Genomic DNA, 26,835 nt, shown 5'->3' with positions numbered 1-26,835 from the left:
GATACCTTTATAGCAAAATATGTAGATGCATGTCTACCCAAAAACCAAAAGGATGGCAATCTTCCCTGTCCATGACTGGAATAAATCACTCTCAGTCATTAGAGGCGCTTACCTCAGAGTGCTGGCAACCCCCTTTAAGCGCTTACCCCAAAGTACTGGTGACCACTGTCAGCTTCTGTGCCACGAGGCCACTGGTATTGACAGTCCGATGGAAGAGACATTTAAAGCATGATGTGCCCACTCGCCCCGTATGACCTGGTGCCCACAGGAGAGTCAGAGAGGAGGGGAAAGGGGCCACAGAGAAGCATGCCCTGGGTCTTGAGAAATAAATGTGTGTCAGGCACGTGAAAAGGGGCAAGCAAAGACAGTGCGGCTGTTTCAGTTGTTCTGATGAAGCAGGAATGGCAGGCATGCTGAATGGGGGAGGGGATCAGGAGCTGTGCACCACACAGATGGGAGCGAGGGCTGAGTGTGGGAGGCGAGGATACGGACTGGAGGTAGGAAACGTGGCTCCTGTGAGGGAATATGGCCTCATCGGGGTGGGTGGAGACTGAGTGGGTGCCTTTGGAACATCTACTGAGAAGTGTAACGTGGTTCTGACAGAACTCCAGAGAATCTGGTTACTGACTGAGAATGAGGTTACTGGGCCTCAGTTTTTTTGAACCTGGCAGCAGCTACGTTGAGAGAAGATGGAGGGAAGATGTGATGAAGACCGAAGCCAGTGGGCTGGGGAGAGGGGGAGGTTGGCCAGGGAAGAGCTGTTCTAGAAGCAGAGGAAGAATGGTGCCCATGAGAAAGCTGAGCAGAGCCTGTGGCTAACCTGACATGTGTCACTGCAGATCCTGCCATTAAAAGAAGTCTAGGCAGGGTTCTGGCCAGTGTTTCCATCGTTTCCTCATAGGCCTCTCTGTTTGGCAGAAGTTGGCATCAGACCCACGATGCAAAGGAATGCCCCTGTCCAGCTTCCTGCTGAAGCCCATGCAGAGAATCACTCGGTACCCTCTGCTCATCAGAAGTGTGAGTCCCTGCGGGGGGGATCACTCGGTACCCTCTGCTCATCACAAGTGTGAGTCCCGGGGGGTCTGACTCAGCAGGAGGACCCGCCTGGCTGCTCAGAGCCAGACACTTAGGGAGCAGTGATCCCTCTGCTCCCGCCCCAGGCTCCTGTGTGTGTAGTCTAAAGGCTGATGTCTTAAAGAGTGGAGCTAATGCCATCCCCCTCCACAGGAACTGTCTGACCATCCCACAGTCACTGTGTGCTTGAGAGGGAGGAGGGCTAACGCCCTCTTCAAGCTGTGAAGCCATCATCAACCCAGGGAGAACATGGAGTCACCATTAGCAGAACCACAGGCTCCAGCCTTTTTCTTGAGGCAAAGGCTTTCTTTCTAAGGAGATTAGGGGTTTCTAAGGGTTGCATAAAGCAATGTAGTGGATTTCCTGCCAGCTTGTACTTCAGAGACTCTAGATCAGAAAGTCAGAACCACCCAAACAAAAAATAAATGTTAAGTTAATGAGGAGATCTGAGGTAACTGTTAGCCTATGGCCTATTACCAAGACTCAGATCCACAGTGTTCCTGTCACCCCCAGCCTTGGTTACCAGTCCCTGTTCCCACAAGGACTGTGGGACTCTGCTTCCCAGGGCAGACACTGTTACCTTTCCCCTCACTGGGGCTTCACCTGATGCAGGCTTCATTTAAGCAGCAGGCCATAGTGGATGGGAGTCAATAGCGCAGGCTAAGTACCCGTATGACTTCCATGACACTGCCCACTGTCTTCCAGATCCTGGAGAACACTCCACAGAGTCATGTTGACCACTCCTCCCTGAAGCTGGCCCTTGAACGAGCAGAGGAACTGTGCTCTCAGGTGAACGAGGGAGTCCGGGAGAAGGAGAATTCAGACCGGCTGGAGTGGATCCAGGCACATGTGCAATGTGAAGGTTTGGCAGAGGTGAGGCTGTGAGCAGAGCTGGGTGCCCCAGGCAGGCTGTGAGTAGGGAATGTCCACCACACCTCCCCTAGCATGGACAGACCACACTTCACTGTGTGGGCTCACTGTCCTGCTCTTCAGGACACCCCTAGGGTTGTCTTCCTGCCTTTGGAAGAGGCAAATTGGGGGGTTTGTAGTGAGTTCTTTGAATTTTACTGGCAGAAATCAGTAGAATTAACTATTAATTTTTTTCACAAGGTCAGAAGGAATTCTAAACAGTGATAAATAGGAAAGTTTTTGTTTATATTTGTTCTGAAAAGGTGGGCAATTCTAACTGTATTACTGCCTAGAAAATGTCACCATGCCAACCTCAGACTCTGGGCACTGACCTTTCACACACAGTGGGATCATCTGTGCTCAGACTTACAAAGTGCCATTTTGTTCTTTTTAAGCAACTTATTTTCAACTCCCTCACCAACTGCCTGGGTCCCCGGAAGCTCTTGCACAGCGGGAAGTTATACAAGACAAAGAGCAGCAAGGAGCTGCACGGGTTCCTCTTCAACGACTTCCTGCTGCTCACCTACCTGGTCAGGCAGTTCGCCGCTTCCTCAGCCTCCGAGAAGCTCTTCAGCTCCAAGTCCAGCGCTCAGTTCAAAATGTATAAGACAGTGAGTGCCATCTTGATGTGAGCATCCCCTCCTACCTGCTCCCACCCTCCGCTCAGGGCCTCCTCCCCTGCCTCAGGTGCCTTTGACAGCAGGAGCCAGCTTTAGAGTGCCCTCCTGTCCACACAACATTGGGCCACAGCCAGCATCTGCTTCTCTGTGACTCACACATCAAGCCAGGTATCAGTGTGCAGAGAGCCAGTCACAGCAGCAGCAGGGGCACTCTGAGCTGGTCCCCAGCTCAGTGACACTGGGTATTTAACTTTGCTAACCAGGCTTGTTTTTCTTCTTGGGCACAGACCTTGGGCACCAGGCCCCTCTCGCTTCCCCAACCACAAGGCTCTTCAGAACTTTTAAAAGAACTCTCTCTGGTGGGTGGAATGCTGTGGCCTATCTCACAACCAGTATTTGGTCCTAATTCTTTCAGCCCATTTTCCTGAATGAAGTGCTGGTGAAACTTCCCACGGACCCTTCCAGCGATGAGCCTGTCTTCCACATCTCCCACATTGATCGTGTGTACACCCTCCGAACAGACAACATCAATGAGAGGTCGGTCCTCATCATGTTGCCTGTCTTGAACTAGTCTGGGAGGCAGCATGGGCATGTCCCAGTGCCAGAAGCCCAGCTCCACTCATGGTCAAGCCGTGCCAACTGTAACCCCAGCCTCCCCGGCCCACAGTAGGCTCGTCATACAGCTGCCTACTAACAGTAGCCTGCCTCCTGTCTCCTCATAAGCTCCCCAAATGGCAGATCCACACCTGGTCCCCACTAAAATCTCCTTGGGGGTTACCTGAACCCCACAGATCTGCATCCCACAGACTTGCACTTGGCCAGCTGGCCACCCTCTCTGCCATATGCCCACCAGCCATGCTTCCCTCCAGTGGAGCTCCCAGGGTAAGCACCTCTGATGACAATCCCAAGGGACACTGCTGTCCCTCTGCACAGTTCTCTGGTAACCACCCGCCATGCTGAGCTGCCATCAGTGTGGTTGTCTCCTCTAGCTCTGGGCTCCCAGGACCTCACAGGGCCTTGTGTTGTTGAAAGCTATTTTTAGAAAGTCTCAGCTCACCTTTAATTAGCCGTTCAGTCTGTCACTTGGACTTAGGTGTGTGACTGGGAACCTGCTAAAAGAGCTTAAAGCTGAGGTCAGCAAGGGAGAGGTGTGGAGCTGGGCTGGGCTTGAACCAGGGGCCTCCCGGCTCCTCATGAGCATCTGCTTCTCTGCCAGGACTGCCTGGGTCCAGAAGATCAAGGCGGCCTCAGAGCAGTACATCGACACTGAGAAGAGGAAACGGGAAAAGGCTTATCAAGGTACCTGCTAGTGCCCCGACGGGTGGGAGCCAGCTGCCAAGTGCTACAGGCAAACTGGAGTCTAGTCCTAGAAATGCCAGCTGCTGCCCCAGCAGTAAGGCCTGGGAGATGGATTCACATCACAGCAGAAGAGCCCAGGTACCCTGCCTCCCACGGCAGCTGCCCTGGGCTCTCACACTATGGGACCAGATGCAGGCCCTGCCTTCTCTGTAGCCAGCTATTACTGTCCCTGCCCCTTTCCCTCCACTCTGACCAGCCTCACCCTGCTGGGACATATCTTGTCTCACCTGACTCCACTTACTGGGTATGGCGCTCTGCCCCTGCCCTCTCAGACTCTGTCTCCCCTCCTGGCCTCCAGTACCCGAGGCCCAGTCGGTCCCTCCAGCACCTCAGCCCCACCACTCGGCACACTAGGTTCACTCTCCATCTTTCCCCCACTGCTATGTAGATGGCACTTTCAAGGACACTAGCAATCCACCCATTCCTTGTCCCAGCTTCCTCTACTTACACACACACAAACACACACACACACACATTCTCCCCGACCTCCTCATATCCTGAGGCTCGTCTACGCAGCTTCATCTGACTCTCAACTCTTTCCTCCCATCTTCCTGGGAGGCCGCCCTCCTCTGTTGTGTCTGTCAGACAACCCTCCCATGATCAGCTCAGTGGTGGGTTATGTCTTCTCTGCAATCCCAGCACTCCAGACAAGTCCCCTCCAGCAGCTCTGCTGGCCTCCCCAGGCCTCTGTCCTTGCAGAGGCTCTGTCAGCCTCCTCTCTTGACAGTGACAACTCTACTTATATGCCAACCCCTGCCTGAGAATCTTCAAGCGTTTCAAATTAAGAAGAGTTTTTTACCCCAAACTAGGGCTCATCCCCAACATGGCCTATACCTAGACCCCTTCCCCACTCAGTCTCCCACTGCTGTGTCACAGGCAGCCGCCGGGCCTCTCCTTAGGACTTTCCAATCCTTCAAGGCCCGAGTGGAGCTGTGTTAGGGCTGCATTGCCCTCAGATGTCTCTTCTCCATTCTCTGAAGTCACCACTGACTCCTGGGGAGCAGGGGATCTGATCTGTCTGTGTCACACTGTGTCCTCTGTCCATAGGACAGGTTGTCCACCTGCTCAGTGTCCTAAAGGATCCTTGGCCCCCATGACAGTGCCAGCCCCATCTTCCCAGTGCAGGGCCCTCCCCCTCCCACTTAGGCTCCCACTTCTGAAGCCGAAGCTCTCTGTGTGTTTTTATTCAGGTCCCCCTTACTTTGTTCTGGTTCCTGAAGGTATGTGAAGATTGCCTTTTCCTAATTGAATACTATTTTAAAAGCTTGCTATTGAAAAATCAATGACTGAATCATTTCATAAAACATAATCATCTTCTAATTTGTCAAAAGTGCAAATCAAGGTTTTCCTGAGTTTCTCACTGTGTGTGTTCTGCATTCTCCATGGGTTTCTCACTGTGTGTTCTCTGTGGGTACAGTCCTTCAGACTCAGTGCTATGTGCCAGGCCCTGTGATGTGCATCACAGAGACAGTAAGGCCAGGCTCTGCCTTCAAGGAACAAGGGCATGCTCCAAGGTAGAGACACGAGGACACTGGGGGGTAGGCTGTAGACCACTGGGGAGTGGGGTGTAGACCAGGCTACACACCACTGAAGCTGAGGCAGGAGCCCTTCAAGGTTGAGGCCAGTCAGCCTGGGATACCTAACAATACCTTGTCTCAAAAAAATTTTAAAAAAAGAAAGAAAAAAGGTGAGAAGACTACACATGTCCAGACCACAGGACTCACTCTGTCCAAATTGAAATATCTCAAAAACCTTTCTAAATAGATTAAACATGAAATAAAACTGCTCACCAAGATGAAATGCTTAAATAGAATTGAAATTTTGATGAGTGGTTCGCACTCTGTTATCTGATAGTTACATTTTAACCTTGCCATTTAAAAACTCTGGCCTAGGTGTGGTGGCACACACCTTTAGTCCTGCCACACTGGAGGCAAAGGGCAGGCAAACTTCTGTAAGTCCAAAACTAACCTGGTCTATATAGCAAGATCCAAGCCAGTCAGGGGACTCAGTCTCTGTCTCAAAACAAAACAGAAAAGGTCCCTGAGACGGGAGGATTCCAAGGTCAAGGCCAACAGCTTGGGCTAGAATGAGACCCTGTCTATAAAAAGCCTGTGAGCAGAGCACATGGTCCTTCCTAAGGCACAGTTTTCCTCACCTGTAAAATGGGAACTACCTTGTAAGGCAATTATGGAATTAAATATACTCTGTATAAAGATCTAGCATGTACCTAACACAAAGTAACCAGGAAATGCTATTTGCAAGAAGTACTGGACAAACTGCATGCATTTTAACTAATATAACTATTCAAAGGCATTTGCCGGACTGCTACAGCTAGATAAAGCAGTCCATGCAACACAGTGGCTCCTCCCTGGCAGAGGAGGCAGACAGGGTGCAGCATGTCAGGCCTAGCAGGTTGTGGGGTGTGTCTCAGTCGAGGCTAGTGGTACTCAGAGGGAAGGAGGCTGCGGTGACTGAGACTAGCCTGCATCTTGAAAGATGAGTTAGGTACGGATGGGCAAAGGATGCCAGAAAGGCATCCCTAGCAGGCGACACAGCCTGAGGAAGGAGCCAACGCTAGCTGCTAATCCCAGAGCAATAGCAGGTGATAGTAGTTAGTTCAGGGCTAAGTTCTAGTTGATTAGAGTGACACACAGCAGGAGCTAGAAGCATAGCCAGTGGCAGAGCGTGGTTATGAGGCATGGGGGCTAGTCTCCAGCCTCAGAGAGAGTGTGTGAGAACAGACAGAGGCCCAAGCATTGCTTCTTCACTGTGGTGTCTGTCTACATTCTCAGAGGAAAAGTTAACATGACTCATTTCCTCTTTTGTAGCCCGTTCTCAAAAGACTTCAGGTATTGGGCGTCTGATGGTACATGTCATTGAGGCTACAGAATTAAAAGCCTGCAAACCAAATGGTAAGTGCTGCTTTTATTCAACAGCTGTGGTAACACCCTGTTTCTTACCTCTTTAGAACATGGAATAATGGGTAGTTTTTAAAACACAGTGTCTCTGGTGTTGCTAGAACCCTGATAAGCTAACTCCTGGGCCAGTTATCATTCACTATTTCCCAACAAGAACCAGCAGCCACCATTCTGACTGCTACTGCATGAGAGTACACAAAACATGCACAAAGGTACTTGGCCAGGCTTTCAGGGAGCAGTCCTGCTGTTAGGACATAAACTTGTTCCCCAGAATTGTGACGTCATTGGGAACATGGGGCCATACAGCTGCTAGACTCTAAGGTAACTGTCCTGCCAGGCAGTGGTGCTTCCTGCCATGGTCTCTGGTGAAGCAGCCTACAGACCCTCCATGGTCACCCCATTCACTTTCCACACTGCATGTGTCTTTGGATTGTTTCTGTGCAGGGAAAAGTAATCCATACTGTGAAATCAGCATGGGCTCCCAAAGCTATACCACCAGGACCCTCCAAGACACACTAAATCCCAAGTGGAACTTCAACTGCCAGTTCTTCATCAAGGATCTTTACCAGGACGTTCTGTGTCTCACTATGTTTGACAGAGACCAGTTTTCTCCAGATGGTAAGTATAACTTGGCATGAAGGCCTAAAGGTACTCCCAGTTTTCTGGGGTCTGGAGTCTATACCCAGAGTCCTAAGCTGTGCTTATACCTACCCCCACGACACCTATAGGAAATGACACAGGCCCATGTCAGCAGGAGGTGGGGGTTTGGGGGGAGAGCATGTCCTACGAATACAGCCACTACCTGTATACATAAGGGAAACACTGGCCAGTCCTGGATGGGTAGAACATTCCACATAGGCAGCTGTCACTGTACATTTGTCTGCTGTCAGTATCAGAGATCCATTCAGTGTTTGAAAGTTGTGTAAATGCTATTTCAGACTCTCCTGCTTGGGAGTTTTTAAATCTTAATGGGAACAAAGATACCTGATCCTCACATGATGTTTATTTCCCAGACTTCCTGGGTCGTACTGAAGTTCCAGTGGCAAAAATCCGAACAGAACAGGAAAGCAAAGGCCCCACCACCCGCCGATTACTACTGCACGAAGTTCCCACTGGAGAAGTCTGGGTCCGCTTTGACCTGCAACTCTTTGAACAAAAAACTCTCCTTTGAGGGCCTGGAGAAGCCAGCACCAGGGGAGCTGCCCACAAGGCTGGGTCTAAAGAGAGATTTTGCTCTCCTGGGGCAGAGGAGCATCACATGGCTTCATCCATCAAAAAGCCACACTCGCTGGGCCTGTATTTTATTGCACACTAAATTGCTAGCAATCTATGCAAACATGATCTTTTAAGCAAATGCCACAGCACAGTGCCTTGTACTCGTGTTAACACACTCCGCTGTGTCAGATGCCAGGGTTTCCATTTTCAGGGCTATAAAAGTATTATGTGGAAATGAGGCATCAGACCACCAGATGTTACCACTTGGCAAATGTGTCCACTGTGGAGTTGGTGATGCTGGAACCATTCCACACTATGTGACCTCTGCTGGGTCACAGCACTCAGGAGGTGAAGGGCTGAGATGAAATGCTGCAGCCTTGGGGCTTGTGCGGCCTGATACTGAAATAGCATCCACTTGTGCACTGAATAGACAGAACTTGATCGTTTTATTCTGATTAGAGTTTATCATTCTCTGCTAAGACAGTATAGTTTGAACTATAAGGAGAAAAGCTTGATGTACTTTAAATATACTGTGAACTCTAATAATGTGGGAGTATTTTTCAACTTTAATTTTCTGAAGTATAAATTATTTATGTAAATTCCTTGTTTTGCATATTTCATAGAACATGCATCTTTAAGCTTTATCATTGCCAACATGTACAGAAAGAGAATAAAAGTATAAGTTTATGAATGTAACTCCTTTCAAAGCTTGACTCTTTATGTGAAAGGCTTTTAATGGTTACTTTCAGAAGTTGTTTATAATGAAGCCAGGAGGAGAGGGTGAGGTGGGGCCAGGAGAGCTGCCTGACCCTCCTACTAGCCTGCCCAGGGCTTTGTGGACATCTCTGTCAAGTTTCTGGGGCTTTATTTCACTGGTGATTTTTGTGGGTGGGTGAAGTGCATAGGAGCTGTGCTTGGCCAGTCTGAACCAAAGGGGTGACCCACAAAGAAGGGTGAAAGGCACATGTCAGGACTGTCTGCACATCTGTTGCTCTGCAGCTCCAGTATCCTGATCACATCCTGTCTCCTGTCCTGTCAGAGCCAGATCCATACTGCTAGTTTGGCCTTTGGCTACTGAAATATAATTTTTTAAAATATTTAACTAATTTTTGAACACAAAATCCTCACCCTTTGAAAGGATCACTTGGATGCTAAGGCAACAGCTTTTTCCAAGCAGCTCAAAGAGTAACTCAGAGCTCTTCCATTCTCCCCATTTTTATTTAAATATAATCACTGGCTGACTCACTTGAGAACACAGTTCAGTGTATTGAGATTGATTTTAAAGACTCATCCCTTACTGACCGCAGATACAGACCACAGCACCACTGGTTAAAACAGAAAAGAGCCTTTCCCTGGTACCTAAAACTGAAACAAGCAGCATCCTGCTTATCTACAAGGAGCTTTGAAGAACCAGGCACAGCCTATTGAGCAAGCCTACTCCGGCTTTCCTGGGTTTGGGGGAGCAGGTTTTGTTGGTGCTGAATCAAGATGCAACTGAAGTCAGGGAGAGTTGCTGCAGACAGCCCTGTGTGGAGTATGACATGCCAATCCAGCAAGTTTGCATCACTCTTACTCTTCCCAGGACTGTGGGGACTTTAATCCTCACTGAGGTGAGTGTGACTAGTATTGTGTCTCTATTGCTCAACAATCAGGATACCTTGGTCAGATTTAAGACACAGGAGCCCTCAGGATCTGAGTCATATGACTTTGATGACTAGAGAGGGAACAACCAGCAACTCCAGTTGTCCTCTTCACCTAGTGACCCAGATCTGCCTCTGAGTTCTCTTCTCCACAGAAATGTGAGCCCAACTTTCTAGAGGATGTGAAGAGACTCCTTCTGTCACTAGGAAGCAGAGAGCCCTCACACAGCTAGAAGTCCCCTCTGGGTGGGGGTTCTTGTCAAGCCCCTTCAGTGCCCACAGAAGCAGCATGCAGATTTGTTCCCACTTCTATGCCTGAGTATCTGTGAGGAGAGCACCCTGGAGCAGGAGCAGGACTGAACTTGAATAAAGCCCTGAGCTTTGAGCTGGGAACTGTCCCCAAGCCAGGCACAGAGCCCTTTTGAGCACTAAATTCTGGGAGATGATAAAGCTGTCATGCTGTTAAATGTTTCAATGAAACAAAAACACCACACAGACTTCCTAGATCACAGCCAGAACTTGAAAATCTAGCTGCTGTTATTTGGATATTTCTTGCTATAGCTTCCTACCTAGAGAAAAGCTACACCGTCAGTATGTGCAGTTGCATGTAAGAGGTGACGGGGCAAAGCTAGGACCACTGCAGGCCTGACATGGCTGCCTGCTGCAGGGAGGCCAGATGCTTCCCCAGGATCTCAGCTGTCATCACTCTTCTTCCCACAGATGATGGCCTCTGCGTGCTATCTGCTGCTGCCCAGGAGCATGGTCTCTGTGGCCGAGTCCCTAAAACCTGTTCACAGAAGACAGGGACTGTGTGTCGGTGAAGCAGGCCCCCACGAGAGGAGGGACCCTGCAGACCTTCCCTCACTCCTAGCCCTTCTGCCTTTCAGACAGGTTCCTAGCCAGTCTGCTTGCCTCACCTTTGTTTGCAGATGAGCCTTTCCATTTCTTCAATTCTACCTACCTTTATGGTATGGCAGAGGTGACTAGCTGTCCCCAAAGCAATCCCCTCCACTGAATCCCCTCCACTGTTCAGACCCTCCAGGGGCTGCCTTCCTCAGCACCTTGCACCCTATAGTTAGAGACAGCCATATGACTGGGTGCTAAGAGAAAAAACAACTTACTGCCTTCTGTCCTGTCCCACATTAAAAAAAAAAAAAAAACAAAATCAGGAAGGAGTCCTCAGAAGCCAGATACTAAAGATGGCAAAGACCCCAATGCCCTAAAGGGGAGGAGTCTGCCAACGTGCAGATCTCCTCACTACTGGTGTATGAACAGAAGATAAGACTTGCATTTAAAATACCCTCTCAGCAGTTAGAGCACCGACTGCTCTTCCAGAGGTCCTAAGTTCAATTCCCAGCAACCACATGTTGGCTTACAACCATCTGTAATGGGATCTGACGCCCTCTTCTGGCGTGCAGGTGTACATGCAGATAGAGTACACATACATAAAATAAACAAATCTTTAAAAAATTATTTAACAAGAAAAAAGAAACCACTCGCTCCAGTTTTTTTTTTTTTTTTAACCTTACAGTGGCAGCAGGGAGCCTCTTCCACCATGGCAGTAGAATCCACATTAGGATCTAAGACCCATTCTACACAGCGAAGGGGAGAGCAGAGAGTAAAGAGAGATGGACACAGACAGACACACAGACAGTACAGACACACAGACAGTAGGATGTGTATACAGAAACTCCCATCCCAGCAGGCATGTCCAACTTGTAGCTAATGAGCCATAATGACTCAGGATCACAGGAGAGAGGCCCAGACAAAAACCAAGCGCTTCGGAATTAGGAGGTTTTTTCTATTTACGTGTCACTTGACAACACAGTTGTTGAGTGTGACCTCTGTAGATAACCAAGTCCTTTCTCGAGATCTCAAGATTGGATCTGCCTGAAGGGAGAATTTGTTTCTAAAGAGACTGAGAATATCACAACTGAGTATTATAAGTTGGGTCACAAAACATTTGATTACCGTGCAGAGAATAGAGATTTGTGTGCCCAGCCCTACACAGGGCACCATTCTCGATGCCCCACAACCACCCCCAGGGTGGTTGACACTGAGGAAGGCTCAGGGGACATTGAGAAAGACGGGGTAGAGTCTAAGAGCCAGGAGTAGTGGCACAGCACTAGAGAGGCAGAGGCAGGTGAATTGCCATGAATGTGCATGTGTGCGTGTGTGTGTGTGTGTGTGATACTGGAGAGGAGCGCTATGAACTTGGCATGGCTGTTGCCTTTATGAACTCACAGCAGTTGTAGTACTTAGTCAATCCAGCAAGAATTCTGGCATAGATGGTGGGGTGAGGTGATCACACGACCCCATGCCTTATTGAGAGCTATTGGTAGTTTATAGCTGCCAAGGAAGGGAGAATCTTTTTCTTTGCTTTAATGTGCTGACAGTGGTAGGTTCCTCACACATTGTGGATGGCCCCACATACACATATGGGCAGTGCTAACTGCACTTAACAGGTTATCAAAGGAGAAGTAGAAGACAATTATATGAATTTGGGAAGGAGCTGTGTTGAGAGTGATTTCGGGGGGAGTTGGGGAAAATATGGGGTAGATAGGATGTTTCATTGTACATGTGTATGAAGTTCTCCGATTTCTGATTTCAAGCTGGAGAGGGACCTGTCCTAGCTTCCACATGTGGCAGAGGTGAAGGGAACAGCCTGCAGAAGAGGCAGGCGCCCGTGTACTGTGTGCTGCAGTCCCAGGGGCTCTAAGCTGCAGGTGTCAGAGGAAGAGAAGGGGGAGAGAGAGGGGCCAGGAGCCTGAGCACTTGTTAGCTCTGTAGGCAAAACCTGTGCCGAGAAAACTCCTTTGTAAGTTCTACAAGAGCCCACTGTGCTCCATCCCTCTTCATACGCTTCCATCTGTAAAATGTCCTATTATAATTGAATTACAATTTTTGTTGCTGATGGTGGTAGTGTTTTGAGACAGGATCTTGCTGTGTGTGCAGGCTGGCCTCAAATTCTTTCATTTTTAAAAATGTTATATGTATGGGTGTTTTGCCTGCATGTGTGTGTGCACTAGACACATGCAGTATGCACGGAGGCCAGAAGAAGGCATCAGATCTCTTGGAACTGGAAGGTTGTTAGTCGCTGTGTGGGTGCTGGGACTCAGCCTAGGTCCTCAAAAAGAGCAGCTAGTGCTCTTAACAGCTAATTCATCTCTCCAGACGCTGGTCTACAGTTTTTATCCTCCTGCCAGGATTACAGATGTGCACCATCACCCCAGGCTACAAGCAAACTATTTGGTCTGTTTTCTGTGTAATGAATAGTGAATGGTAGGAAACTATCAGAAAACAAAAGGGTGGGGAAAGAGGAGAGCTGAAGTCACTGGAGCCAGCTCTGGCCAGGCTTCTTGGCCCTCACCTTGTAAAGACTTGTGGGATTCAGGAACCCACATAGTCTGTGTTTCTGGGTCTCTTCCCTGCTCAGCACCCATCAGGGAGAAGAACTGAGTTCCTGGCTTCCCACCATCTCACAACATGAAACGAGTGCTCCCTGCTGCCTCTGTCTTTTCACTCCACACTTTGGCTACTGTCTGCTCTGTGAGGGAGGGCTTTGCCAGGCTCCACTCTGGCACTAGTGCTCCCTGCACAGTGGGTATTGCAAACCTTGCCCACACAGCTCCACTCCCAGACCTCAGCTTACCGGACCCTTCTTTTCAGCCTCTTTGATATCCTGGCTGAGCCTTGAGGCTTGGAATTGCCTTTCAAAAAAAATCTGGCTTGGATTGACTGTCTTCTCCTCCTTAGGCAGATGGGACTTTAACATACAGACAGGCTTTTGAGAACTGAGAAGAAAAGAGAAAAAAATCTCAACTCAGCACAAACAATTCTACCATTCAAACGTTATTGAAAACATGATATTCCGTGGCTAGACATCACTGGTGCCTATTCATCTGTTCTGCTTCGGATAATGTTCCCTAACGGTACATGTGGGGATGCTGTGGACCTGAAGGATGAGGTTAGTATAGGAGGTGCTGAAGTCTGGGGATGAAAGGACTGTGGAACCCTGGTCTCTTCCTTTCTCTTTCTCCCTGTTTCCTGAGCAGTCTAACCCTACAGAAACTTCTGCTGTGGTGTGCTACCCTATCAGAGGCCCAAAGCAATTGAGGCTACTTGACTGCAAACTTTATCCTTCTAAAATGTGAGCTAAATAAACCTTTTGTCAGTCAAGTGCCACAGGTGAAGTAGGCTAACACAACTATCAGGTGAGTCATGGGACCTTTCTCCAGCTGCAGCTGAAGTGGTGCATCAATCCTGAGACCAAGCTTGGAACAGAGGAGCCATCAGGCAGCCTGTAGGTACCAGAAAGCCAAGGAGAACTGCACAACTCCTTGGCAGCACATGCACAAAGCAGAGAGAACAGAAACAGGAAGCTGCTTGTCAAAGAGAAGTGATGGAGAAGCACAGTCTCAAGGAGTAGACGCGGTTGTGGTCCTCAAGCAGCCTGGCTTTCTTGCTGATTATATAAGGGGGCTTTCTAATGTATCCCGCCTTCTCCATTTTTTTACTTGAGAAAGATTCTACTTTTTGTAATCAACTGTCCCTGGTTAGTCAAGTGTATCACTCTTAAGTTCTTTCCTTCATTAAACAAGGAGCCCTCTGGACATGTCCCCTCAGAGAGTCGTTGCCTATCCCTACTAAGGAGATAAGCCTTCTCTTTCCTCATCCCTTATCTATCTCATAAGAATTTGTTCAACGTCTATACACTGGAAACATCAAGATAAACAGGGCATGCCCCAGCTGTTGTGGGTTGCCTTCCTGCTGTTTATATTTGATGTTAATTCTACTTCCTCAAAAGGGGCTGTCCCCAACGAGGAGGAGATCACCTACTCAGGTGATCTCACTGAACCTTCTCCCCATCCTGACTGGTCAAATAAAGGCTAGAGCCAATGATTACGCAGTGAAGGGGAAAGGTGGGACAAGAGGTCTCAGAGAACAGAGGAAGAGGATGGGGAAGGAAGATAGAACAGAAGCACATGGTTTGGAGAAGCCACAAGTAACAAGGGGTCTCATAGCTGGGGAATAAATCAATATAGTGATAGATCTGCCCAATCTAGACATATAGCTTATAAATATATTAACTAGATTATATGTTCTTTGTACGTGCTTATTGGGGTAAGAAATTACCACAACATCCAGAACTCAAGGTCTGCTTGTTGAGGGGTAGTACTATAGAGGAATTTCCCTTAATTATCTGATTGGAAAGATGACAAATAGCCAATCGTTAGACAAAAATGAGGAGGCTGGTTTCCCAGGCAAGACAGGAAGAGGAGGGGAGAAAGAGTTGGAGGGGACTGGAGAGATGGCTCAGCGGTTGAAAGCACTGACTGCTTTTCTGGGGTCCTGCGTTCAAATCCCAGCAACCACATGGTGGCTCACAGCCATCTGTAATGAGATCTGATGCCCTCTTCTGGTCTGAGGACAGCTACAGTGTACTTACATATAATAAATAAATAAATCTTGAAAGAAAGAAAGAAAGAAAGAAAGAAAGAAAGAAAGAAAGAAAGGAAGGAAGCAAGAAAGAGAAAGAAAAAAAGAAAGAGTTGGAGGAGACTGAACGGAGGAGGACGGGGGAGAGTTGGAAGGAAGATGGAGCAGAAGCCCAAGGCCTGGAGAAACTACAATAGCAGGGATTTCATAGCTGGGGAAGAAAGTGGTGTAGAGGCAAATCTGCCCAATATAGGCGTGCAGTTTATAAATATACAACTGAGTTGTGTTTTCCTTGCATGGGCTTCTTGGGGGTGGAGATTTACTGCAACAAAATGGTGCCCAATATATCAATTAGAACTCAACTAACCTGAGATAAAAGATCACTGCCCCTCCCCTCATCCCCAATACAAGGCTAGGGCAGCAATCTAGGCTGTAGCAGTGTGTGGAATGAAAGCTGACTGGAACTGAGGGGCCTACAGAGAACTGCAGAGAGGCTTCCTCTCCAAGCCCCAGGCAGACAGCTACAGCCAGGGGCAGCACCCCAGCCTGGAGTTGGACTTGGGCAGACACAGTGAACTGACTGGAGCATATATGCCTGAGAGAGCCTTTCTGTGTTTGCTTCCCCGTATCCTCCACATCTACACAGGACATGGACAGCCAGACTATGAATTGAACACAGAGGGAGACAAAGGTTCAAAGGGCTCTGGATCAAGTAATAAGTATCATACATTGATACTTAAAGATGAGAAACACAATATCTTTTGGGCTTTAAGGGATGATATTCTGAATGGTTTGACAGGGATGGATTTAAAGGAAATAGACACCTTGTCATTACCAGTATAGCAATATTTATTCTCTTGATCTACTTTGTCTTCTCAAAAGACAGGGCCCTAGATAAAAAAATTCCTTGCCTTAGAAAAGAGACTATAGGTAACACTAGAACTAAAGGTTCAGGATTTTATAGGTCAAGATAAGTAACAGAAAGAAGAAAATAAAGGTTAGAGACAGGAGCTGGAAGAGACACTAGAAAAAAGGGATTCAACAATTCACACATCAAGCTGAACACCAAGGAGATAGAGATAAAATTTGGAAGCAAAGTCTAGAGGATAATTTACTAAAGCTAGCAAATCAAAATAGGACAGATGCTGCAATATCAGAATCACAACATAAAGAGAAATTAAGATTATGGAAGCTGGGCCTAGAATATAAGATACAAGAAATTATAGAGTAACATGAACAACAGAAAGAAAAATTTAAGACTTGGCAACATGGCCTAAAGAACACACTAGAATTGAAGACACAGGAAATTATAGATCAGAATAAACGACAGAAAGGTGAAATTGAAGGAGGGAGACAGGAGCTGGAAAAGATGCTAGAACAAAGGATACAAGAACTCACAGGTCAGACTGAGCAGCAGAGAGAAAATAATAAGGATTAGAAGCAAGACTTGAAGAATAACCTTTTAAAATTAATAATCAAAATAAAATAGATAACAAAATATCAGAGTTGCAATATAAAGAAAAAGTTAAAATGTGGAGGCAGAACCTTGAGCAGAGAATACAGGAACTCAAGGAGCAGGCAGAGTGACAAAGGGAGAGATAATGAAGCATGGACACAGACACAGACCTTAAGGGAGGAATTTAGAATCTCAGTTAAAGAAAATACTCGCCCTTCTGCCCCTGCCTGGTCCTCTGGGCTGGAGCAGACACAGAGACGGTCTGCTCCTGTCCTGTTGAGAAACTGAATCCTGAGTCATCCAGGAGCCACTGCACTCAGAGCAGCTGGTAAGAACTCCATCTCACTCCCTAAACCCCAGAGATACATCGGGGAGCCAGGGACATCCAGGGCACAGCAGCTACCCAAACCCCGCCCCTCCGGAATTCCACTTCCCTTCCTCCCCTGCCTGGTCCTCTGGGCTGGAGCAGACACAGAGTCGGTCTGCTCCTGTCCTGTTGAGAAACTGAATCCTGAGTCATCCAGGAGCCACTGCACTCAGAGCAGCTGGAGCCACTGCACTCAGAGCAGCTGGAGCCACTGCACTCAGAGCAGCTGAAACTGAATCCTGAGTCATCGAGGACCCACTGCACTCAGAGCAGAAGGATTTCCAGATCCAAGAGGTGGCCTGAGTCCCAGGAGTTCTTCCACCCAGGAGATTAGGAGCATAAGACCACGGAGACCTCTGGACCCTGAGGAGCTCTGCAATAAGCAAGATAACTGGAAATACAGACTCCAGTTTTACACAGTGAGGGCAGGTACCACTAGAGTTAACCAGATGGCGAAAGGTAAGCGCAAGAACATAAGCAACAGAAACCAAAGTTTCTTGGCATCATCAGTGCCCAGTTCTCCCAATATAGCAAGCCCTGAACACCCCATCACACCTGAAAAGCAGGATTCAGAATTAAAATCACCTCTCATGATGATGATAGAGGATTATAAGAAGGAATTAAGTAACTCCCTTAAAGAAATACAGGAGAGTACAAGTAAACAGATAGAAGCCCTTAAAGAGGAATCACAGAAATCCCTTAAAGAAATGCAAGAAAACACAAAGAAGGAATTAAACAAAAACATTCAGGATCTGAAACTAGAAATAGAAACAATAAAGAAAGTTCAAAGGGAGACAACCATGGAGATAGAAAACCTAAGAAAGAGATCAGGAGTCACAGACGCAAGCATCACCAACCGAATACAAGAGAGAATCTCAAATGCAGAAGATACGGTGGAAAATATTGACACAGTTGTCAAAGAAAATGCAAAATGCAAAAAACTCCTAACTCAAAACATCCAGGAAATCCAGGACACAATGAGAAGACCAAACCTAAGGATAATAGGTATAGATGAGAATGAAGATTCTCAACTTAAAGGGCCAGTAAATATCTTCAACAAAATTATTGAGGAAAACTTCCCTAACCTAAAGAACAAGATGCCCATAAACATACAAGAAGCCTACAGAACACCAAATAGACTAGACCAGAAAAGAAATACCTCCCGTCACATAATAATCAAAACATCAGATGCACAAAACAAAGAAAAAATACTAAAAGCAGTAAGGGAAAAAGGTCAAGTAACATATAAAGGCAGACCTATAAGAATTACACCAGACTTCTCACCAGAGACTATAAAAGCCAGAAGAGCCTGGACTGACATCATACAGACACTAAGAGAACACAATTGCCAGCCCAGATTACTATACCCAGCAAAACTCTCAATCACTATAGATGGTGAAACCAAGATATTCCATGACAAAACCAAATTTGCACAATATCTTCCCACAAACCCAGCACTTCAAAGGATAATTGATGGAAAATGCCAACACAAGGAGGGAAACTACAACCTAGAAAAAGCAAGTAAGTAATCTTCCAACAACCCCAAAAGAAGATACAAACATAACTTTACCTCTAATAACAAAAATAACAGGAAGCAACAATCATTTTTCCTTAATATCTCTTAACATCAATGGTCTCAATTCCCCAATAAAAAGACGCAGACTATCAGACTGGATACACAAACAGGACCCAGAATTTTGCTGCATACAAGAAACGCACCTCAGTGACAAAGACAGACACTACCTCAGAATAAAAGGGTGGAAAACAATTTTTCAAGCCAATGGTCCCAAGAAACAAGCTGGAGTAGCCATTCTAATATCAAATAAAATCGACTTTCATCCAAAATTAATCAAAAAAGATAAGGAAGGACACTTCATACTCATCAAAGGAAAAATCTACCAAGGTGAACTCTCAATTCTGAACATCTATGCTCCAAATGCAAGGGCACCTACATACATAAAAGAAACTTTACTAAAGCTCAAAACACACATTACACCTCACACAATAATAGTGGGGGATTTCAACACCCCACTGTCAGCAATGGACAGATCATGGAAACAGAAACTAAACAGAGACACTTTGAAATTAACAGAAGTTATGAACCAAATGGACTTAACAGACATCTATAGAACATTTCATCCTAAAACAAAAGAATATACCTTTTTCTCAGCACCTCATGGTACCTTCTCCAAAATAGACCATATAATTGGTCACAAAACAAGCCTCTACAGATACAAAAAGATTGAAATAATCCCTTGCATCTTATCAGATCACCACGGACTAAGACTGGTCTTTAATAATGACAAAACCAATGGAAAACCCACGTGCACATGGAAACTGAACAACTCTCTACTCAATGATGACTTGGTCAAGGAAGAAATAAAGAAAGAAATAAAAGACTTTTTAGAATTCAATGAAAATGAGGACACATCATACCAAAACTTGTGGGACTCCATGAAGGCAGTGCTAAGAGGAAAGCTCATAGCTCTAAGTGCCTACAAAAAGAAACTGGAAAGAGCACACACTAACAAGTTGACTGCACAACTAAAAGCTCTAGAACAAAAAGAAGCAAATACACCCAGGAGGAGTAGAAGGCAGGAAATAATCAAACTCAGGGCTGAAATCAACCAAATAGAAACAGAAAGAACAATACAAAATATCAATAAAACCAGGAGTTGGTTCTTTGAGAAAATCAACAAGATAGATAAACCGTTAGCCAGATTAACCAGAGGGCACAGAGACAGTATCCAAATTAATAAACTCAGAACTGAAAAGGGAGACATAACAACAGAAACTGAAGAAATTCAAAAAATCATCAGATCTTACTACAAAGGCCTATACTCAACAAAACTGGAAAACCTGGATGAAATGGACAATTTCCTAGACAGATACCAGGTACCGAAGTTAAACCAGGAGCAGATAAACCATCTAAATAGTCCCATAACCCCTCAGGAAATAGCAGCAGTCATCAAAAGCCTCCCCACTAAAAAAAGCCCAGGACCAGATGGTTTTAGTGCTGAATTCTATCAGACCTTCAAGGAAGACCTAATACCAATTCTCTTCAAACTATTCCACAAAATAGAGACAGAAGGAACACTACCCAATTCGTTCTATGAAGCTACAATTACACTCATACCCAAACCCCACAAGGACCCGACAAAGAAAGAGAACTTCAGACCAATCTCCCTTATGAACATCGATGCAAAAATACTCAATAAAATTCTAGCAAACCGAATCCAAGACCACATCAAAACAATCATCCATCATGATCAAGTAGGTTTTATCCCAGGAATGCAGGGATGGTTCAATATTCGGAAATCCATCAATGTAATCCACTATATAAACAAACTCAAAGAAAAAAAACACATGATCATCTCACTAGATGCTGAGAAAGCATTTGACAAAATTCAACATCCCTTCATGATAAAAGTCTTGGAAAGATCAGGAATTCAAGGCCCCTACCTAAACATAGTAAAAGCAATTTACAGCAAACCAGTAGCCAACATCAAGCTAAATGGAGAGAAACTTGAAGCAATCCCACGAAGATCAGGGACTAGACAAGGTTGCCCACTCTCCCCCTACCTATTCAATATAATACTGGAAGTCTTAGCCAGAGCAATTAGACAGCAAAAAGAAGTCAAAGGGATACAAATAGGAAAGGAAGAAGTCAAAATATCGCTATTTGCAGATGATATGATAGTATACTTAAGTGACCCCCAAACTTCCACCAGAGAACTCCTAAACCTGATAAACAACTTCAGCAAAGTGGCTGGTTATAAAATCAACTCAAACAAATCAGTAGCCTTCCTCTACATGAAAGATAAACAGACTGAAAAAGAAATTAGGGAAATGACACCCTTCACAATAGTTGCAAATAATATAAAATACCTTGGTGTGAATCTAACCAAGCAAGTGAAAGACCTGTATGACAAGAACTTCAAGTCTCTGAAGAAAGAAATTGAAGAAGATCTCAGAAGATGGAAAGATCTCCCATGCTCATGGATTGGCAGGATTAATATAATAAAAATGGCCATCTTGCCAAAAGCAATCTACAGATTCAATGCAATCCCCATTAAAATCCCAACTCAATTCTTCACAGAGTTAGAAAAGGAAATTCTCAAATTCATATGGAATAACAAAAAACCCAGGATAGCGAAAACTATTCTCAACAATAAAAGAACTTCTGGAGGAATCACCATCCCTGACCTCAAGCTGTACTACAGAGCAATAGTGATAAAAACTACCTGGTATTGGTACAGAGACAGGCAGGAAGATCAATGGAATAGAATTGAAGACCCAGAAATGAACCCACACTCCTATGGTCACTTGATCTTTGACAAAGGAGCTAAAACTGTCCAGTGGAAAAAGGACAGCATTTTCAACAAATGGTGCTGGTTCAACTGGAAGACAACATGTAGAAGAATGAAAATTGATCCATTCTTATCCCCTTGTACAAAGTTCAAGTCTAAGTGGATAAAGGACCTCCACATAAAACCAGATACACTGAAACTAATAGAAGAGAAGGTGGGGAAAAGCCTCGAATACTTGGGCACAGGGGAAAAGTTCCTGAACAGAACTCCAATGGCATATGCTCTAAGATCGAGAATTGACAAATGGGACTTCATAAAATTGCAAAGTTTCTGTAAGGCAAAGGACACTGTCAATAGGACAAAACGACAACCAACAAATTGGGAAAAGATCTTTACCAATCCTTCATCTGATAGAGGGCTAATATCCAATATATACAAAGAACTCAAGAAATTAGACTCCAGACAACCAAATTACCCTATTAAAAAATGGGGTATAGAGCTTAACAAAGAATTTTCAACGGAAGAAACTCGAATGGCCGAGAAGCATCTAAAGAAATGTTCAGCATCCTTAGTCGTCAGGGAAATGCAAATCAAAACAACCCTGAGATTCCATCTCACACCAGTCAGAATGGCTAAGATTAAAAACTCAGGTGATAGTAGATGCTGGCGAGGGTGTGGAGAAAGAGGAACACTCCTCCATTGTTGGTGGGACTGCAAGATGGTGCAACCACTTTGGAAATCAGTCTGGCGGTTCCTCAGAAAATTGGACATAGCATTACCTGAGGATCCAGCTATACCACTCCTAGGCATATACCCAGAAGATGCTCGAACATATAACAAGGACATATGCTCAACTATGTTCATAGCAGCCTTATTTATAATAGCCAGGAGCTGGAAAGAACCCAGATGTCCTTCAACTGAGGAATGGATTCAAAAAATGTGGTATATTTACACAATGGAGTATTACTCAGCTATTAAAAACAATGAATTCGAGAGGTTCCTAGGTAAATGGATGGAACTAGAAATTATCATCCTGAGTGAGGTAAGCCAATCACAAAAGAAGACACATGGTATTCACTCACTGATTATTGGATATTAGCCTAGAACCTTGAAATGCCCAAGATGCAACTCACAGGCCACATGAAGCCCATAAAGAAGGAAGACCAAGTGAGGGTGATTCGGTCCTTCTTAGAAGGAGCAACAAAATACTCAAGGGAGCAAATATGGAGACAAAGTGAGGGACAGAAACTGAAGGAGGGGCCGTCTCAAGACCACCCCACCTGAGTATCTATCCCATGTGCAATCACCAAAGGTAGATGCTGATGTGGAAGACAGCAAGTGCATGCTGATAAGAGCCTGATATGGATATCTCCTCAGAGGCCTTCAAGAGTCAGACATATTCAGAGGCAGATGCTCACAACTAGCCATTGAACTGATCATGGGGTTCTCAATAGAGGAGTTAGAGTGAAGACTGAAGGAGCTGAAAGGATTTATGGCACCATGAGGAGAGCAACAATACCAACCAACCACAGCTCCCAGGGTCTAAACCACCAGCCTGGCAGCACTTAGAGGGGGATACAGGGCTTCAGCTGAATATGTAAGAGTGGAGGGCCCTGTTGGGCATAGGTGGAAGAAGAGAACCTTGACCTCATGAAGGCTGGATGCCCCAGGGGGTGGGAATTTTGAGGATGGGGAGGTGGGAGTGGGGGGGGGTAGATAGAGGTTACATCCACAGAGAAGAAGGAGGAGGGGCGAGGGGATTGGGGGTTCCGAGGGGGTGGTGGGGGATGGGGTAAGGGGACAACATAGGAAATGTAAATAAATCATCCAATAAAAAAAAATATTTACTTTAAAAAAAAAAAAGAAAATATTCAAGTAGAGACAGAAGATAAAATTAGAGAAAGCCAACCAAAGGTTATTAGAAAACAAACTTTAGTCTGTCCGGTTAGTATACAACAAAGACCCCCCAGATGATGACCATCCACGGGGTTATTAGGAACTCGAATGGTAGCCTGTGGATGTGTTAGAACTGAGGAGATTTAAGGAAAGTGTCACTAATTTTGGAATGCATTCTCCCTTTGTAAAAAAAAAATCCTGACTTCTTGGTCTATTAAAAATAGAATAATCCTCCAAGACTGGAAGGATATGGCAAAAGCAATACTAGAACTGCGTCACATTTACAATGGTTCTCATGGTGGAGAGAAGTGGGTGGGGGGAGAGCAGGACAAAATAGAGCCAGGGGAGGAGAGATTTCCACAGATCAGCTCCCAATGTCTTCCTTGTTGCCTAAGGAATGGCCTATCATAGTGATTGATCTTTTTCACAATTCCTCTACATGAACATGGTAAGAAAAGGTTTGCTTTCTTAGTACCTACCGTCAGTAGAGGTCACCCAGTAAAAAAATACCATTAGAAAGTCCTGTCACAAGGAATATTAAATAGCCCTACCTTGTGTCACTATTCTGTACAACAGCCATTGGAGATAATTCAAAAAGAATTTCACCAATCCATTATTTATCATTATATAAATGACACCCTATTGGCTGATCCAGATATTGTAAGATTTTCGGGTCTCAGTTTGAATTTGAGATTAAAAGAATCCCACTGTCTCAGGACACATCCCAGGAGGGGCATATTCCTTAGTCAGAGGACGCTTGCTGGATTAATACTCAGAGGAGGTAGGGGGAGGCTGATTAACATTCCTCAGACCATGGGAGTGGGAACCCACCTGCAGGGAAGGAGAGCCCAGGGCACTAGATACATTCCAGGAATCAGGAGCCCTTAACATAATAAACCTGGACAAACAGAGGACACTCCTTGTCATCATCTGAGTCACCTAGGGACTGAACCCAGAAAAGTCAGACTTTGTGGTTTGCCCTCGTGAACTGTACTGTACCCATAAATACTATACTCAGCTCTTGTTCGGGGCTCTCTTGCCTGCATGCGAGAGAGTCCTAGTGCACTAGTTTCATTAAACTGAACCTCATGTGATTGCAGCGAGTCCTGTCCGTGTGCGTTTCTGTGGGAGCGCATCCCCTGGGTTGGATCTTACAGTCCAACAATATAAATATTCTGGAAAGAATGTTTGATGAAGAAAAAAAAGACACCTCTGACTTGCTGGGGTTTGCAAATTACCCCTGAAGAAATACAAAAAGGGGATTCTATTAATCATCTAGGGTATAGAATAGGTCTGCAAAAGGCTAGGCCACAAAAAGTGCAAACTAGAGGAAGCCAGTTAAGGCCCTTAATGATTTTCAGAAGCTACTGATAGCTATAACTGTCTGCAGCCAGCGATTGGCTTGACAACTCAAGAGCTAAGCAATTTATTTCAAACCTTACAAGGTGATAAAGATTTAAATAGCCCCAGGAAGCTATCAGCCGAGGCTGAGAAGGAGTTCGCTTTGGTGGAAAGGAAGTTGCAGGATACACATCTAGATTGTATTGATCCAAAGACGGCTTGTATCTTAGTTATCTTACCTTCTACTCATTCTCCTACAGGAATTCTCATCCAGACGGAAGATTATATCTTAGAATGGATATTTTTAGCACATAAACAGAGTAAGAAACTAAAGACCTACATTGAGAAGGTCTCTGAATTGATACTAAAAGGAAAAACGAGACTTCGACAATTAGCTGGAATGGATCCAGCTGAGATTGTGGTCCCTTTTACTAACACAGAGATGGCCTCGTTATGGGAACAAGATGAACATTGGCAAAGGGTATGCAGTAACTTCTTGGGAGAGATTAACACCAGATACCCTAAAAGCAAGTGACTCCAATTCATAAAAAGAACTAATTGGATTCTCTCGTCTAATAAAGGGAACTCCAATATGTGGAGCCCCTTCATTTTACACCAATGCCAATAAATCAGGAAAGGCAGGATATAAATCAGAAGATGTATGTGGCTGAGAGTTCTTATAGGTCAGTTTAAACATTTGAATTATATGCAATACTCATGGTGTTGTCAAATGTTCAAGAGTCTCTTAATATAGTACCTGACTCTCACTATGCAGAAAGGGTTGTTTCACACACAGAGACTGCTGAACTTATTTAGGATGATTCTGAATTGACTTCACTGTTTATTCAACTACAACAGATGATAAGAAATAGGAGTTATCCACTATATATAACAGACATAAGATTTCATACGGTGTCTCACAGGCTGTAAGGACCAAACTTCACTTTGAGGGTTACAGGAAGCCACTGAAGAGTTTAACATTGGGAAGTGATCCTTCAACCTTTTAGATGGAAAAGGCCAGGATACAAGAAGGCTAGCGGGACTGTGACAGCAAAGGCTGAGGAGCTGAGAGAGAGCATGGAGAGGGGAAAGTCAGACAGCCTCCTCCTCACAGAGAAAGTCTGTAACTGTTAGTGTTCAAATAAAAACGGTCTTAACGATGAAAGAAACTGAGAGAGTAGTGCACAGCACACACCACAGGGGTGGGATGAAGCAGCACTGCTCTTCCCAGGGACACGGGACAGAGAAGCAACTGGTGGCCACCTGCAATCTAGTACATGAGAAGCAGAGCTGGAAGTCTGAGGCCAGACCACGCTCTAATGCAAAGCCCTGCCTGGAACAGAGGAGGGAGGAGAGACTTGTGCTTCTGTGCAAGCGGGGAAGATTTGCAAAGTGCATTTATTGCAACAACCAGAAAGAAGCAGACATCTCCCTGGACTGTTCATGACTGTGAAGTCACTGGACAGCCATGGAGCAATGCCAGAGCAACTTTCAGGAGGGGATTCTTTTATATTTATTTATTTCTGAGACTGATACATTTCTATGTTTTGCCTCTACGTATTTCTGTATACCACATGTATGCAGTCCCCATGGAGATCAGAGAGAGCATTGGGTCCCCTTACAGACAGTTGTGAACTATCATGTGGGTGCTGGGATTTGAACTTGGGTCCTTTGGAAGAGCACCTTTCTCTTTGGTTTATGAACCAAAGAAACTCACTCTTGCCTCTTCAGCTTTGTGCCAGAGATCTTAATTAATAAGACAAAGGAAAGAAATAAAAGGTAAAAGAAATGGAAAACAGTAAATAGTAAAGCCCTTACTATTTATGCTCTATATAGAAAAACTCAGGAGGCTATAAATAATTGTTTTGTTTTTTGAGACAGGATTTCTCTGTGCAGCCCTGACTCTTCTGAAATATAAAATATTAAAAATAAAAGGTGATACATATGTATACAGACACATATATATAAAACACTTTGTTGTAGGTTTTTTTAGCAGTACCCCTAATATCCCTGCCTCTATCCATACAGCCTTACTTCCCTAACGATGAGAATTGGCTCCAAATACTGGACTCCAAATACTCTGTGGACAAAATCAGTCCTAACGCAGTTCCTCAATACAAAGCATTTTCTGGTCTCAAACACCAGTAAGCACCATGTATGCATGAGAAATCTGTGGGTAGTTAGCAGTAGTTAGTAGTTTAATTGAGAATCTCACACATGTATATACACAATGCACTTTGATCACATCATCCCTCACGCCTCCCTTAGCTCCTCCCAGATTCATTCCCCAT

General features: G+C 45.3%; 2 protein-coding genes across 4 annotated transcripts in view; one reads left to right on the top strand and one right to left on the bottom strand.

The window, feature by feature from the left end:
* Itsn2 (intersectin 2) overlaps window positions 1–8,791 on the top strand; it is a 109,020-nt gene extending 100,229 nt beyond the window's left edge. For 2 of the 3 annotated variants that reach the window (XM_028781729.1, XM_028781728.1), the window contains exons 32-40: window positions 919–1,017; window positions 1,780–1,947; window positions 2,379–2,594; window positions 3,019–3,140; window positions 3,820–3,902; window positions 5,153–5,182; window positions 6,791–6,874; window positions 7,325–7,498; window positions 7,894–8,791. In XM_028781729.1, coding sequence (XP_028637562.1) covers window positions 919–1,017; window positions 1,780–1,947; window positions 2,379–2,594; window positions 3,019–3,140; window positions 3,820–3,902; window positions 5,153–5,182; window positions 6,791–6,874; window positions 7,325–7,498; window positions 7,894–8,051 — 1,134 coding nt within the window. In that variant the 3' untranslated portion in view covers window positions 8,052–8,791. The remainder of the gene's footprint in view (window positions 1–918; window positions 1,018–1,779; window positions 1,948–2,378; window positions 2,595–3,018; window positions 3,141–3,819; window positions 3,903–5,152; window positions 5,183–6,790; window positions 6,875–7,324; window positions 7,499–7,893) is intronic. The other variant, XM_028781730.1, reaches the window with a different exon arrangement.
* Window positions 8,792–9,294: 503 nt separating this feature from the next.
* LOC114633112 (protein FAM228A-like) overlaps window positions 9,295–26,835 on the bottom strand; it is a 25,590-nt gene continuing 8,049 nt past the window's right edge. Inside the window, exons 7-9 of the mRNA XM_028781736.1 lie at window positions 13,388–13,529; window positions 10,386–10,522; window positions 9,295–9,620 (exon numbers count right to left, since the gene is read on the bottom strand). Coding sequence (XP_028637569.1) covers window positions 9,596–9,620; window positions 10,386–10,522; window positions 13,388–13,529 — 304 coding nt within the window. The 3' untranslated portion in view covers window positions 9,295–9,595. The remainder of the gene's footprint in view (window positions 9,621–10,385; window positions 10,523–13,387; window positions 13,530–26,835) is intronic.

The sequence above is a fragment of the Grammomys surdaster genome, unplaced genomic scaffold, assembly GCF_004785775.1.
Source record: "Grammomys surdaster isolate TR1022 unplaced genomic scaffold, NIH_TR_1.0 523, whole genome shotgun sequence".
Lineage (NCBI taxonomy): Eukaryota > Metazoa > Chordata > Mammalia > Rodentia > Muridae > Grammomys > Grammomys surdaster.
Note: the sequence above shows the minus strand (reverse complement) of the source record. Positions and strands in the feature narration are given on the sequence as shown.